This window comes from Cydia splendana, chromosome 20 (assembly GCF_910591565.1).
Source record: "Cydia splendana chromosome 20, ilCydSple1.2, whole genome shotgun sequence".
Classification (NCBI taxonomy): Eukaryota; Metazoa; Arthropoda; class Insecta; order Lepidoptera; family Tortricidae; genus Cydia; species Cydia splendana.
Window position 1 is genome coordinate 8,290,717 of NC_085979.1, and position 15,534 is coordinate 8,306,250.

Sequence of the window (15,534 nt, forward strand, 5' to 3'; positions counted from 1 at the left end):
GCCTTGAAGGGATGGAAGCTGTCTATGGCCCACCTGAGTTTCTCAGCGGTGACGACTCTGTGCGCCATTTGCCAGTTGTTGTCCGTTGTACTGTATTCCTCGTCCTGCTGATCTGCATCGGCGAGACTTACGCATCCTGGAAAGTGAGTTACCAGGAGAAGGCGTTGGGTCTCTGCAGGGCTAGATGTGTATGTGCCATCGGGTTTACGCAGTGAGCCCAATTGTGATGTGGGCTTGTGCGCTAAGGTTTTCCTTACCCGGTTGGCGTGGTCAAGTGTTTCAATGCTGCTGCAGAAGTTCCTCCATGACAGGGATCTCCAGTACCGCAATCTCTTTTTGTACCTGGCCTTGGCTTCGTAGTAGTTATCCCAGTCCACCTCAGCCGTTGTGTTCATGGCCCTGTTGAAGAGTCTTCTGGTTTTCCCCCGGAGTCTCTCCAGTTCTGGGCCCCACCACTGGTGACCCTTTATGGCAGTCTTTGCCGGTGGTTTTAAGGGGCACGCCTTGTGGTAGCTGTCTACGAGGGTATCAGTTAAGATATTTACCTGCTGTTCTATCTGAGCCGGTTCCCGAAGGTCATCCCTCGGTGGAAGCCGGTCAAGGCTTTCCCCTAGGACCTTCCTAAAAGTGGCTCGGTCCGTTTTCCTGGGATTCCTCCGGGCGGTTGGTGTGTCTCTAGATGCTAGTAGATTGAAGCGAATCCATCTATGGTCTGAGCAGGAGGCCTCCTGGGAGACTTGCCATCCCATAATTAGTTCACTGACCTCCTCCGAAGCCAGAGTCAGGTCGATAATCGTCCTGCATCGTTTGTTTACAAATGTTGGTTCAGCGCCTATATTTAGAATGTTTAGATTAGTAGTCACAAGATATTCAACAAGTGTCTTACCTCTGTTGTTGCTGGTCTCCATTCCCCACAGTGGGTGGTGTGCGTTGGAGTCGGCCCCGATGATTATTGCGAGGCCTGATCTCTCGCAGTGGCTGACCAGTCGTTGTAGTTCGGCAGGCGGTGGCTCGTCCTCTCCGGGCATGTACGCCGAGGCGAGGACTAGGTCGCGACAGCCTGTTGGCAGTGGAACTTGTAGTTTAATCGCACACAGGTCTCTGGAACAGAATTCAGTGAGCGGTTGTGCAATAATATTGTTAGTAGTTAGGATACATGCCCTAGGGACGGCATGTACCGTGGAGTAGTAGAGCTTACCTTTCGTGTCGGACAGCCCGCGTATGTATCCATTGCCCGCCCATGGTTCTTGTAGGAGGGCAACGGCTGTTGGCAAACCTACCAGGCAGCGTCTGAGTTGGGCCGTAGCGGCCACGCTGTGCTGGAGGTTTGCTTGGATGACACTAGTTGGTGTCCATGTTGTCGGTGGTGGGGGCGGCATCTTGCATCTCCCCTCCCTCCTTGAACATGTCGGCCAACCCCGACACTATCCAAGCCGACAAGTCCTCACCCTCGGATGATGACCCGGCTGGTCCCTCACCAGTGCCAAGGAGCTCATCCTCCGAGAGTTCGGGTATCGTCGGCTTGGGTAGAGGCAGGGGGGCAACTTTCTCCCCGGAGACAGACTTGCTCTGCTCGGAGGTGCCCGCGGCCTGTTCGTTGGGGACCTGTACTCCCGTTACCCTTAGGGTGGAACCTTGCAGGGTGGGAGGCTGGTCCAGGTATTTGCCTCCGGGACCCCTGAACCTGAGGTAGACATTGCCCACCCCACAGTTCAGGGATCTCCCCCTCTCCATGAAGGCGGGGACGAGGTCTTCGGGGATTGTGAACTCGACAAACCACCCCTGGTCTTGCCGTAGTATTTGTATAATGGACCAAGACCCGACCTTGGCCCATTCGTTCTGGTACCTTAGTCCGTCAGCTGCCTGACGGACGTCTTCCCAGGACGAGTTATTAATGTTGGGTATTAGGAGCCCGCACTTAATTCTCCTTGCCATCTCCGACTGGCGAACCGCCTTAAGGGAGATGTCTGGCAGGGTTAGGGCCTGGACACATCGCTGAGACCAGGCGGCCGAGTATTCGTCTTCTGCGAAGACCCTCAGCTGCCCCTCAGCGAAGATGGGCTTGCCCTTGAATTTGGGTGGCCTGGCTCCTACGAGGTTTCTCCTCGCCTCCTCCACGATTGCTTGGTGCAACCCGCGGAGGATGGCGTTGGAGTGGTCAGCGGTGATCTTCCCCGACTTCGCGTCAGTAATGACGATCGTCAGGTCAGATGCCGCTGCTTGTGCGTACGACAACGGTTGGCTTGGGCTCACTAGTCGCTGCTTTTTGTTGTCTCCTTGCGGGGAGAAGGACTCATCTCGCATCCTTTTAGCAGCGGCTCGTGCGAGCTTACCAGGTCGTCGTTTGGAGGGATCTGCGGCCGAACCCGTAGGGCTGTCGCCCGACGTTCCAGCCTTAGGGGGTAGGGTGGAACCTTTTCCCTTCGGCGGAGGCCTGGCAGCAGCAACCTGCTTGTTCGGCGCCGGTTTGGGTGCCGGCTTCTGGGAAGCCTGCACACCCACACCGGTTGCAGAGTGTGTCGGTGTTGGTGTGTTGTCCAGTTGCTGCTCTCGCGCTAGACGAGCTGCACGCCTCTGGTTCTTGTTTTTCTTCTTCTTCTTAGCCACCCCACCTTGACGTTTAACAGGGGGGGGTGGGTTAGAGGAAGAAGAATTCACAGGTCTGGCAGGGTGAGGCTTCCCAGCAGGGGGTCGCTTCTTGGACCTTCGGTCCACTACCTGCCAGTCCTGGAAGGGGTTTGGGCCGGTCTGCTCCCCAGATGAACTGGGTTGCGGACGGGCCGGGGTTTCGGTCTGACGCACTGTCACTGGAACAGCTTGTCTCGCCTGTGTGGCTTCACCATTAGCGATGGACGCTGCTGGATCAGCTTGGGGTTTTTGAGGTAATTATAATAGGTACTATGCCAAATATGCTAAATGCTAAGTATCAAAATATTTATAGAGCACCAACCTCCTAATTTGTTTACATTTGTTTAGGAGTTGTAAACATTGCAGTTTTTCGTTATACAACGCTACACGTCGTCTTCGCACATTGTCGTAATTATTTACCTACGAGCTTAAATAATAGTTCGCGAACCTCACTCAGTATAGACATTATTAATATTATTTAAAATAAACCCCTTATAAACCGCAAACAATTTGAATTAATGACATAAATTGACAACTGACTTTTAGCTTTTTTTTAAATCATAGACAATTGGTGATACAACAACGAAATATTTGTCAACAATTTTTGGCTAGCCAGACTCTATGTATGTATGTATGTTATTTTGTTAGTGTGGGCCAAATCTAGGAAGCTATAAATTTGACCCACTTCCCGATTTCCGATTGCGTTGAAAGTTTGCATGCATATCTTAATCGGATGACAACGCAATATAATGATGACATGGAGCTGATCTGATGGACACAGGAGATGGCCAGGGAAACTCTGTCATGAAACAACGCAAACTAATTGTGTTTGGGGTTGTTAGAATTGTCCCGATGAGTATTAGTTCTCTCTTCTTCCTCGCGATACCCCGGCATTTTGCCACGGCTCATGAGAGCCTGGGGTCCGCTTGACAACTTATCCCATGATTTGACGTAGACACTAGTTTTTACGAAAGCGACTGCCATCTGACCTTCCAACCCAGAGGGGAAACTAGGCCTTATTGGGATTAGTCCGGTTTCCTCACGATGTTTTCCTTCACCGAAAAGCGACTGGCAAATATCAAATGATGTTTCGTACATGCCCGATGAGTATTAGTTGCCTGTGGAAAGAAATGTACAGTCACCGATAAAAGCTTGTACCAAAAATGAAATGTTTGCCAAAAACTTTTGATCTTCAACAACTTTATTTATTGAAAAATATTACGGTTTAGACTCACTTGTTTTAAGTCACTCGCGCGACATGTTTCTGAGAGCCTAGGTCTCCTTCTCGGCGTGCGACGCGGCGCGCCGCACTACTCGATACACAGCCCTCATGAACGCTGCTCTCACTCTTAGTGCTTGAGAAAGGAGACCTACCCACGTAACATAAAAGTAGCTGAATATTGTTTGAATAATAGAGCATGCCGTACTGAATGCTGAATAAGGTAGCTGTATATCTTCTGTATAAGCGCTAATACAGACGTTATACAGAAGGTTTGGGCGCAAAGTGGGCATGCCCACGCCGCTTAATACTGAATAACAGTAATGTAATAGCTGTATAAGTGTGTGCCCACACATTGTATCGCTGAATAACACTTGTATAGAGGCTGTCAAAAGCTTCTATACCACTTTTAAACCAAAGTTATCCAGCTTTGTATAGAAATGACTCAGTTAGTCACACGTTATGAAGCTTTTGGTTCAAAAGTGCATTGTTACAGAAAATATATTCAGCTATTTGTGTATGATTTGTCTTCCATTTTAATTTGTGAACTCGTGTCAAAGTGTAGTTTCTGAAGTGAATACAAAATAAGGAGGACATTACCCACATATTGATTTGATGTTTACATAACATCAATTTCATTGCGCATGCGACTTTACTGTAAATATATATATACATTATATTTAAAATTTTAAAGCGCCGCGTAAATAATGCACTGTTTAGAAAGTAAATATAGAAAATTAAGTACTCCACTTTTAAATTTGTAATTATTTGCGGTGTTTAGATGTTTTAGTGATAGAAAATGTACTTTATCAAGTTATGTTACGATAAAACTAGTTTTATAAATGAATATAAATGGGTTTTTCAGTTCATTTTAAATTCCTATTTAATTGTAGAGGTTAGAAAATGAGCAACCGTAATGGCGTCCGACTGTGCTGAATATAAGCTGCTGCCACAGCTATTATGTGCTAAATTTCTGAATAGGCATTCACATTATTCGCGTTACTAAGCTACATGTTAGATAATAATGGTTTTAGAACAACAAGTTTTGAATAACATCAGTATAATAGTAATTGTTTTCTCAATCTTAAAGCCTATTAGGGTTCTATACACAAATGGTAAAAACCACATAGATCCTCACTAGTTTGATGAGAAACATTATAGGTATGTAACACGGGCAATATTCAATCCTACTTCCTACTAATATTATAAACGCGATATAATATTTAAGTTATATGATAAATCTGGGGGCACGGCAGATTATTACACAGTTATTTTTTCCGTTATCAGTTCCGACAAATATGTAGTAGGTAAAGATACACGCAAAGATGTACGACGTGAGTACGAAGATGTATATAGTATGAGTATGGTATGGTTACGAGTATGGTATGAATATGAATATGGTATAGGTGCGAAGGTGCGAGTATATTAGTAGCGGGTATCACGGGTATGAGTACAAGAATGGTTTGGTATGGGCACTTGGGCAGTATTGTTTAGTTATGAGTACGAGTATAGTGTGGGATGGGTATGAGTAGACCCACTTGAAACCTAAAAACAGTCCGTTCAAAATCGACAGGAGAACCGATTTCGCTATATTTTAATGGGGGTAATTATTTTATTTTTCACATACCCAGTCCAGTCTACAAGTTTTTAATGCAACAGTATCAATAACTAGCATTTGACACCTTGTTTGGCAACTAGCAACAACCTTAAATGGCCATTGGTAAACCTTATCTCGTTGCAGTAAGGTATGCAAATGGTCCGTTAACAGTGTTTACGATGGAAGCTAGTAATTGTTTACGTAAAATAACCAATCGAAAAGAATTGTTAAGAAAACTAAACCTCGATTTTTTTAATAATGATTGGATTAAAGAATAAATACGCAAGATGCGTTCAAAATAAAATAAAAACTAGCTCAAGCTCAAGGCAATCAGGCTCAAGTAGTACCGTTGAGCGTGTATAAAGCTACGGAACCCTCTCCACCGCGCATTTGTTGATACTAAGCAGTAGTTTGAATAGCGCTTGTCATTGCGTTCATTTTGCAGCTTTTAGCAAGAAAAGATAGTATATGTGTACTAAAATCGCTATAACTTAAGTATAAGTGTTGTTTTAGTATTTATTATTCAGACGTTATGTCTATAAAAGCCATAATTAACCCATATATGCAGCTACTGAATAACAAATAAGATTTGGATTTCATTACAGCTTCCAGTAATAGCGTCCACCTTTATTCAAAAACTAGCATTAAAACAGAAACTGCAACCGCTTTTATACAGTTGAAAGTCTCCACCGACGCTTCTTTTCAGCATTTAGTAGCCACTATCACATGTTTCTTAATATTGTCTGCTTAATATCTCACAACACAGAATATATACAGCTAATTGCTGCTAATGCCGCTATTATTCAGCTTTTAGTAACCGCAAATGCTTTAAGCTGAATAATGTCCGACTAACCGTGTAAGAAATAAGTAATATTCAGTTTTAATATGCAAAACCGATACTATGCAAAATTTATTCAGCATTAATTGGTATATAGGCCCCACTAGGCCCACATATTTCTTTATTCCGAATTTAGTAATTTCCACCGCTTATACACAAAATTTATGCAATCATAATTTGAATAAGATGATAATTTTACTCTATTATCCTGCTTGTGTGTTACTTGGGTAGGCTCTCCGAAACATGTCGCCATTGTCGCGCGAGTGACTTAAAAAACCAAGTGAGTCTAAACCGTAAAATGATTCAATATTAGTATGTCTCACAACAGTTTAAATTCAACTTTATTTATTTTCAAGGCTGGAAAACACTTCTGGAAGGTCTCTGCGTGATTCCCGGCACCGTGGGCGAATGTGTCGCGGTGCTGCAAAAGGGAAGCCCGCTGGCCATCTCCCCCGGCGGGGTGTACGAGGCGCAGTTCGGGGACCACACTTATAAACTATATTGGAAGAATAGACTTGGCTTTGCGCGTGTCGCTATACAGGCTAAAGTGGTTAGTATCCTAGGAAACTTCATTGTACAGATGTAGTGCTTAATTATGTCCCATCGTTTTTTTCACGGAAACGTACGAACGTGTCTTGCTATTCCAGTCAGTCTCGGTACAAAAAGTACTGAGGTTGACTGAAAAAGCATGACAAATACGAACGTTTCCCAGAGAATACGATGGAAAACAATTATGAACTACATCTGTATTCTGTGAAGTTTCCTCTATCCTCCTAAGTCCCAGAGTTTTTAATTCTGAAACTTCTTTTATTCCATTTTAGTTCAAAATTCGAATTTGATTTTGTCCTTTTAATAGGACAAAGAATCCCGTACGCAAAACCCCGGGATATGATGATATTATGATGATTAAAATTAAATACGGTTTTTTCAAATAAATATTATTCTACTCTATTCTATTAAATATGAATCCCGACAATCCACAAACAGAAAATTTTCAGATATAGATGGTCAAGCAAATCTTGTCAGTAGAAAAAGGCGCGAAATTCAAATTTTCTATGAGATGATATCCCTTCGCGCTTACATTTTTCAAATTTGCCGCCTTTTTCTACTGTCGAGATCTGCTTGACCAAGTATAGCTACTGACGCAATCATCGCCACTACATTTAAATTTTTTTTAATTCATCAATTTTGGCTATAGCCACAATAATTACTAATTACTTCTTTTTTTAAATTGCCAGCCAATAATCCCGATGGTGACCCGCAACGTCCGCGAGGCGTTCCGCACGGTCGGCTGGCTGCGGGGCGCGTGCCGTCGCGTGTACGCGGCTACACGCGTCCCCCTCGCACCCGTGTACGGGGGGTTCCCCGTGAAGTTGGTCACGCACTTGGGGAAGCCGATCGAGTACGACCCCAGTCTGACGCCGGAACAGTTAGCTAAGAAGGTGAGACACGTATAATGTCATAATGTGCCGTCGCGTGTACGCGGCTACACGCGTCCCTCTCGCACCCGTGTATGGGGGGTTCCCCGTGAAGTTGGTCACGCACTTGGGGAAGCCGATCGAGTACGACCCCAGTCTGACGCCGGAACAGTTAGCTAAGAAGGTGAGACACGTATAATGTCATAATGTGCCGTCGCGTGTACGCGGCTACACGCGTCCCTCTCGCACCCGTGTATGGGGGGTTCCCCGTGAAGTTGGTCACGCACTTGGGGAAGCCGATCGAGTACGACCCCAGTCTGACGCCGGAAGAGTTAGCTAAGAAGGTGAGACACGTATAATGTGCCGCGGCGCGTACGCGGCTACACGCGTCCCTCTCGCACCCGCGCATAGAGGCTTCATCGTGAAGTCGGTTACACACTCGGGGAAGCGGATCGACTACGAGTCTGACGCCCGAGCACTCGGCTCAAGTATAAGAGTCCGTTAAGATTAAAATACATAATTCCTGTTTCAGGTATCAAAAGCGATAGAGGATCTCGTGGAACAGCACCAGACCGTCCCGGGCAACATCCTGCGCGCGCTGACGGAGCGCGTGGTGGCGCTCCCCAAGCGCCGGCCGCAGCCCCCGCGCGGCAAGCTCGCCAACGGCGCGCCCGCCGCCGGCCCGCCGCCGCCGGAGGACGCCAAAACTAAAGTCTCATAAAATTGGTAGGTTCCTTAGGTTTATATTTAGTAGAGCACGCTGGCTTAACCCCTCGGTTCTGACAAAAAACCTTGAAGGTTTTTAAAAATGAATTCTAAATTCGAAAAACGCGGGGTTCTTATTAGGGTTGTCTTTAAAAGTGACGTTCGTTAAAATTTCATTTGACAGTTCTCTTTAAGCTTGATAACGACTGTGACGTTTTTTAACAGGTTTTTTGCCCGCCTTGTCTCTAAAAAACAAATATACATAGTAAACGGCCTCCGGTAGTGCCTACGAAGCGGGGGGTCTCGGGTTCGAATCCCGGTGAGATCATTTGTATTGTGGCCCTTGTGTTGTGTGTGTTTATTTGTGTGTTGTTGTCTGAGTTAAGGATGTTATCTTTGTATATGTTTGTATGTCGTCGCCTAGTACCCACATTACAAGCTTAGCTTAGTTTGGGGCTAGATCGAACTGCGTAAGATTGTTCCCAAATAATTATTTATTCATATTTATAAAAATGTTACATCCGTTACAAAATGAACAGAGACATATCCTATTATTTTCATGCTCTGTCTGTATCATTAGGTATTTAAATAAAAGTAAACAAAATCTACCCTCAAATGGCTCCTTAAGCCAATTGAGGGTAGATGAAAACATTACACGATCAAATAATGTAGGAGCACAGAATAAATAATAGTACTGCCGTACAGAAAGGAAACTTCCCACAAAACCGAAGTTTAACAGCGGTTCAGGGTCAAATCATGCTATCCCTTTCTAATATATGGCACTATCCCTTTCGGCTATTTAGGGTTGTCAAAATTCAAGTGATTATCTTATCTGTGGTCGTGCACGCGAAAGGAAGTCAAGTGGTGCCAACCCTAATAATTGCTCGGAGCAATGCTGAGCCGAGCGGAGCCGAGTTTGGCCGAAGTCAGGAGTTTCGCACCCCTGGTAGGAGTCAGGTCATTCAATGATTGATCGAGGCGGTTTTGTATTTGGTTGGTTAACCAATAAATGTTATAACTACCTGATAATTTACAAATTGTTTGTTTATTTTTATTGAAACGCCTAATGATACAGACGTACATATAGTTTATTGGTCCAATAAATTAAAATATTAGATATTTCAATACATTCGTCTAGGTATAGGTATATGTGTGTGCTCTTAAATAAGTGTATATTTTGTAGATATACGTAGACAGACTAGCCGTAAGACCGATTTCTTTTGTAGTTTTTTTGTTGGTAGATTTAGATAAAATTTGGTTTGAAGAGGTTGGGCCTAATACATATGAAATCACAACTTGTTTCAAATAAATATATGTAATTTTCCGTTTGGTTACGAATATTACATACGTGTTCCGTAACTCAGAGGAAGATTTTTAGGACATAGGGTGGAATTGCAGTATATTGTACAGTCTAGTATAAAAATATGGGTGCACTCATCATACTCAAAAATATGTCGTCCCATGGCTCTTATGTCAGCGAATTAAGAACTATGGGACATATTTTTTGAGTAAGTTGTATGCACCCATATTTATACACTTAATTGTATATACAAAATAGAGAACTCTTATTTATCCTTCTAATTTTATCGAAATCGAACGAAAACAAAATTAGTCTAAATGTACATTAAAATGTACATATTCGTTGCAATCTAATCTGTAGTATTTCTTTTGTTTCATTGTGTTTTAAAACAATCGAAATTCGTTCCAATTTACTTATAGAACAAGGTTCAAATTTAAATTTAAACTTTTTATGGTGGGTCTTATTACGAGGTTAAAAATCGGCTGATAGTTGAAACGTTTTTCGTCAAAATGTATAAATAAGTTTTGTGTGTGTATATTTTCGATCTTTTTTTAGGAGAGACTTAGAATGAATGACTGTATGTATTCAGGTAGATTTGCCTAAGTTTAGACTAGTACATATACGTGTAAATAAGTCGTATGTTATTTATTTTTGACGACCGGTCTGGCCTAGTGGGTAGTGACCCTGCCTATGAAGCCGATGGTCCCGGGTTCGAATCCTGGTAAGGGCATTTATTTGTATGATGATACAGATACTTGTTCCTGAGTCATGGTTGTTTTCTATGTATTTAAGTATTTATATGTATATTATATATATCATTGTCTGAGTACCCACAACACAAGCCTTCTTGAGCACGTGGGGCTTAGTCAATCTGTGTAAAAATGTCGTATAATATTTATTTATTTATTTTTATTTTTATTTTTATTATTTATAGTTGTAGTTATAATATATAATAAGGCTCCCGGTCCTAGCTATGGTACAGTCAACGGTAAAAATATGGGTGTACAAATCATCTCAAAAATATGTCCCAAACTCTTATGTCAGTGAATTAAGAACTATGGGACATATTTTTGAGTAAGTTGTCTACACCCATATTTTTACTGTTGACTGTCCCTACTTACAGTTTCATGAAATTGAAATCATTTTCAATAGGGAATATTACGCAAAACTCCGCGTAGAGGGCGTCACTAGCACAATCACAGGGTATAGGCGGATGCCTTGATGCATCATTGTCATAGTGAAAACTTGTTAAAAAACTGTTTAAGGCCTAGTATGTATAAGTTACTCTATGGTTTACTATGTACACTAGTGCTGCACTCTGGCGGTAGAACATTGCAGTAATACTCCCTATTGGAACAGAGTTGCATCCGTTTTATTTAGTTCAATTATCAAACAAAACAAAATCAACTCTATTTCCGGCACTATAGGTTTGAATTTCACTAGCAAATTTTGGATTTTTTAATTGTATGGCTGGGCCTTGGGAGGTTAACGTACCCATACGTTAACACATGAAAAGTGCAAATATAGCGTAAATTTTTATATTATTATATTATTGATAACTGATTGTATGGGAAACAGTAGTTATGATATAATAGCACTTTCAGTGCCAAGTCCTGAAAAAAAGGAACCGCATAGCGGGCAATGAGTGTTAAAGGCCAGTGCAGAACGGCTGCGTGTGCGCGCGCTAAAATGTTGGAGCCGTGCACGCACGCGTTACGCAAGCGGTGTGCCGTCTCTCATAATGATCTGTATATAACAGCGTCTACGCACACGCATCCGGTGTGCACAGGTCTTTAAAAAAAGTAACGTACTCTAGGTACCTATTTTAAATAAAACAGTAATGATAATGTTACATTTCTTCCATATTAAACTAGTAATATTATCACTATTATCAGCTTATATTTTTATAATGCTACTTAAATAGGTCCCTAGATTTGTATAGGATCATCTTATTATTAGTACTTTATTTATATAATATTATAGTGCCTAATGTGTATGTCGTTTAGCCCCCAACTTTATATATATACGCAAAATAGCTACTTAATACAAAATAGGTTCATATTTAACTATGTATGTAAAATATGTAAGAAAACTAGGTACAAATATAGATGTATGACAATCTCAGCATTTTAATTGTTTAGAGAACATGAAGTTTATGGCGCTATTACACTAGTCTATGGCGATTTGTCATAAATTAATAAAGTCGTTTTTCGCCATTAAGGACTCTACAGACGCTGCAACAAATCGCATGCGATTTTTAATATCAATTATTGCGGCTTTTGATCGATTAATTTAATTCGTTGAACTTGGGTCTCCATTGTTTCCCATAAAGTTTTAAGTCATAATGTATTGTTTGTCCGCATTTTCGATAGTCATAATTTGTTTTTTTTTTTCAGAAACGCGTAATTTTTCAGAATTGCCATAAAACAAACCTAACCTAACCTATCTATAGGATAACCTTACGAAAATCCTGAAAAGTTAACGGTTACAGAATTAGGACTAATGATAATATGACAAACAATACATTATCAGTTAAAACTTTATGTCAAACAAAGGGACCCCGTTGGACCTACATAGCCGGCAATGTATCTATACTTGGTCAAGCAAATCTTGTCAGTTGAAAAGGCGGCAAATTTGTAAAATCGCGGGTTAGCAACACTACGTTTAAATTGTTTAAAAATCGCGTGTCATTTATATCTTACCTGTGGAACAGTTTTGTTTACTTTTTTTTTCGTCCATCTGACCAGGCTAAAGCTCTAAGCCATACTCTGTTTTGTTTACATTTCATCATTGTTCGATGTACATTGCTGGTTTTTGTTCGTTTCCTAGGGATACATTACTTTAGTTTGCTTTACATTGCTATTTGACATATCCGGCTTGACAGACTATAAGATCGCATACAATTTGTTGCAAGATGAGATGAGTAGAGGCCTTTACTTATTTGACTGAATCTGACTAATGTAATAGCGCCTTTATTTGCATTTTTTGATATATTCCATATTAGAACTGTATATTCATTCCTTTAAAATTATTTTAGAAGATTAGGACCATGTAAGAACATTGTTCAAAATGTTTGGACATATCAGATAAATTTAGTTTTTTATTTAAATTATTACGTCACAATATTTTTATAGGTAGTTTCTTTTTATAAGTTAAATCAGTTAATAGACACAGTAAATGAGTATTTTTACTGCCATACCCAATATCAAGTTGATGTAGAAAAACCGTACTTTTGTTGTTAATAAAAACTTATATCTTATTTTTTGTATTATAAAACATTTAATAACAAAAATGCACTTTTTTTAAACTCCTTAATGTTTTTTAAACTTTAACCTACATTATTTGATCATGTAATGTTTTCATCTACCCTCAACTGGCTTAAGAAGCTATTTAAGGGTATCTTGTTACTTGATTAAATATAGAAAACGACGAAAATTATCGATAGCAAATATTCAATCACAAATGTAATAACAGATATACAGCACCCATAAATGAAAACCATGAACACTCCTCTCAGCCCGTGCAATGTTTGAGGCTTCCTGTGTCCACGCGCGTTGAATTTGTACTTCACCCGTTCGGTATAATGGAGTCTACTCACAAACCTATCGATTAAACCTGCTGAACGGATCCTTAGCAGCAACTTGTTGAAGGGTGCCGTTAGAGGCGACCCTCGCCGAAGGTACATAGTTTTCAGAAGCATTCCAAGCGGTTCTCTTAATGTATGGATCTTCAGGTCGCCATACGCATCGGCGAACTTCCAAATGTTACTCTCGTGATAAATGTCCGATGTTATAGTAAACAAACTCTGATCAACATTTGTCATAACCTTCATCAAGCAGTCTAAAGTCGTATTGCAGCAGGTTGTATTGACGTTCGATAAGTCGATAACTGGATTTGTTTGTAAGTGAGTGTCCATAGTGGGGCTGATGATGAATTGGCAGTTTGAAATGACTTCTTCGACGGTGTTGGGCTGATAACCTCGAATGGGATGCGTCGTGAAGCTCAGCAAGGATGCTTGAATAGCGCATGAGTTTATAAATACGTACAGAAGTATATTAAGTAGCAACATTCTATAAGCTACTCTTGATTTAACTTTCTCCTGGCTTATGTTATTGAGAAAATAACCCCACACGATGAGGATATCGCGACTCGTATCTCTCACTTGTTTTTTATATATTCCCATAAAAGTAACTATTACACAAAGCACACAGAATATTGCAAAAATAGTCCATGCCGCTTGTACTCCGAATTGTTTGAGAACAGCCGACCACATGCTGAGCAGTTCTGCTCGAAGTATTACAATTTTGTAACGATTAACCATGTAAGGGTCTATGAAATCCAAGTTTGACATTCGATCAAAAGTAAGTGAGTAACCACCTATAGCTCCTTCTACGTGGTATGTTTCTATCTCGTGCAACATGCCCGTGTACGTAAAGTTACTCAAGCGTTCTCCAGGAGTTTCAATTATTCCAAAATTTACAAGTTCGACTGTGATACCTTCGTACTGACTAAATAATGCTAACAAATAATTCTCAATAGCAGACTTTCCTTCAAATGACACGAAAGGCCAATAGTTGTGCGACACAAATTGAACACGACAGCCTCGTAATTCGGGTTTTCTGTCCGACGTTAATATTCTGTCGATGTCTATGTTGTGAATTTTCAAACAAGGAGTTAGTAGTTCCAGCCCCTTTATTGTAGGTCTGTCGCATTCGTCTCGTTGATGACCAAATGAATAAATCGATACATTTCGATCGTCCGAGTAAGCAACAAGAGCGACGTTGTAAATATGATTATGTATGAGAAACCCTGATACCTCTTGAAGGTAATATTCGAGATTATCGATGATAATTATAAATTTCGCTCGCGGATTCCAAAAAGGGTCTCGTCTGACGGAGTCCATTCCTTGTTCAAATATGAAAATGTCCTCGAACTGAATGACATAGACGTCGTTGAACACAGCACCGTTCGGCCAGTAGAATGTTCTGGAGACGACCCTCACAGGGCGCGGCAGCAGGGAGTGCAGCGCCTTAACCAGCTCTACGTCCACATTGATTACGGTAACATCGGTTACATTTCCGAGTTCGATTCGCCCTAATATCATGGTAACGCATTTGTGCAGCTCGGTGTTATCGTTTTGTTTATAAATTTGCTTCGTACCATCGCAAAATGTCACCAGTAAAATGAAAATATAACACAGATGATACTTTTCCATTGTTACGTTCCAGGTATTTTGTAGGTACATTTACATTGCATATTTTTCTTGTTACCAGCCCCCCTAGTCGGTAATTGTTAGACCTATTATGTAGGCACCATTCGCTTGACTTGAACACAATGCTTCCTCCGCGTCTTTGATTCCATTATGAATACAACATTACATTAATCATCAGCCTTTTAGTGGAAAATGTAGTCCGATTCATATTTAAGGTAATAATTAATGATCGCTTTAATTTAAACTATTAACACAGCTCATTCAAAAGTAATGTGACATTAATGGCTTTGATTTTCACTTTAGTCTGTCCTTCTACCTATTATGTAGCTATATTAATATTGTAGACAGATTGACATACTTAGGTACAATATGACATAACTACCGACTAGAATTTCCGTGAAGTCAAGGTACAAATTTATTTGGGTGGATCAACTATTTCTTGTTATTTTGTCCCGTTAACGACGAAGGACACACGAGATAAAAATATAGACCAGTGTCAGTTTTTTCAGCAAGGAACATTAGTGTAATATTGCGACAAACGGAATTTGGGTGACTGCTATGGTTATTGGCTGTATTGGCAAAAGTAAAAAAATAGTTAACAAAAATGAACCTTATAT

General features: G+C 41.1%; 3 protein-coding genes across 3 annotated transcripts in view; 1 reads left to right on the forward strand and 2 right to left on the reverse strand.

The window, feature by feature from the left end:
* Window positions 1–10,171, forward strand: part of LOC134800855 (DGAT1/2-independent enzyme synthesizing storage lipids) — a 45,587-nt gene extending 35,416 nt beyond the window's left edge. The window contains exons 5-7 of the mRNA XM_063773412.1: window positions 6,639–6,832; window positions 7,521–7,724; window positions 8,233–10,171. Of these exons, the coding sequence (XP_063629482.1) occupies window positions 6,639–6,832; window positions 7,521–7,724; window positions 8,233–8,421 (587 nt within the window). The 3' untranslated portion in view covers window positions 8,422–10,171. The remainder of the gene's footprint in view (window positions 1–6,638; window positions 6,833–7,520; window positions 7,725–8,232) is intronic.
* On the reverse strand, window positions 505–2,868 carry LOC134800478 (uncharacterized). The gene is made up of 2 exons (XM_063772944.1): window positions 1,199–2,868; window positions 505–1,060 (listed from the first exon to the last, which is right to left on the reverse strand). The coding sequence occupies exon 1, from the start codon at window positions 2,302–2,304 to the stop codon at window positions 1,342–1,344; it is 963 nt and encodes a 320-aa protein (XP_063629014.1). The 5' UTR covers window positions 2,305–2,868; the 3' UTR covers window positions 505–1,060; window positions 1,199–1,341.
* Window positions 10,172–12,840: 2,669 nt separating the features above from the next.
* On the reverse strand, window positions 12,841–15,308 carry LOC134800720 (uncharacterized). Its single transcript, XM_063773236.1, has one exon. The coding sequence runs from the start codon at window positions 14,948–14,950 to the stop codon at window positions 13,118–13,120; it is 1,833 nt and encodes a 610-aa protein (XP_063629306.1). The 5' UTR covers window positions 14,951–15,308; the 3' UTR covers window positions 12,841–13,117.
* Between the last annotated feature and the right edge of the window lie 226 nt (window positions 15,309–15,534).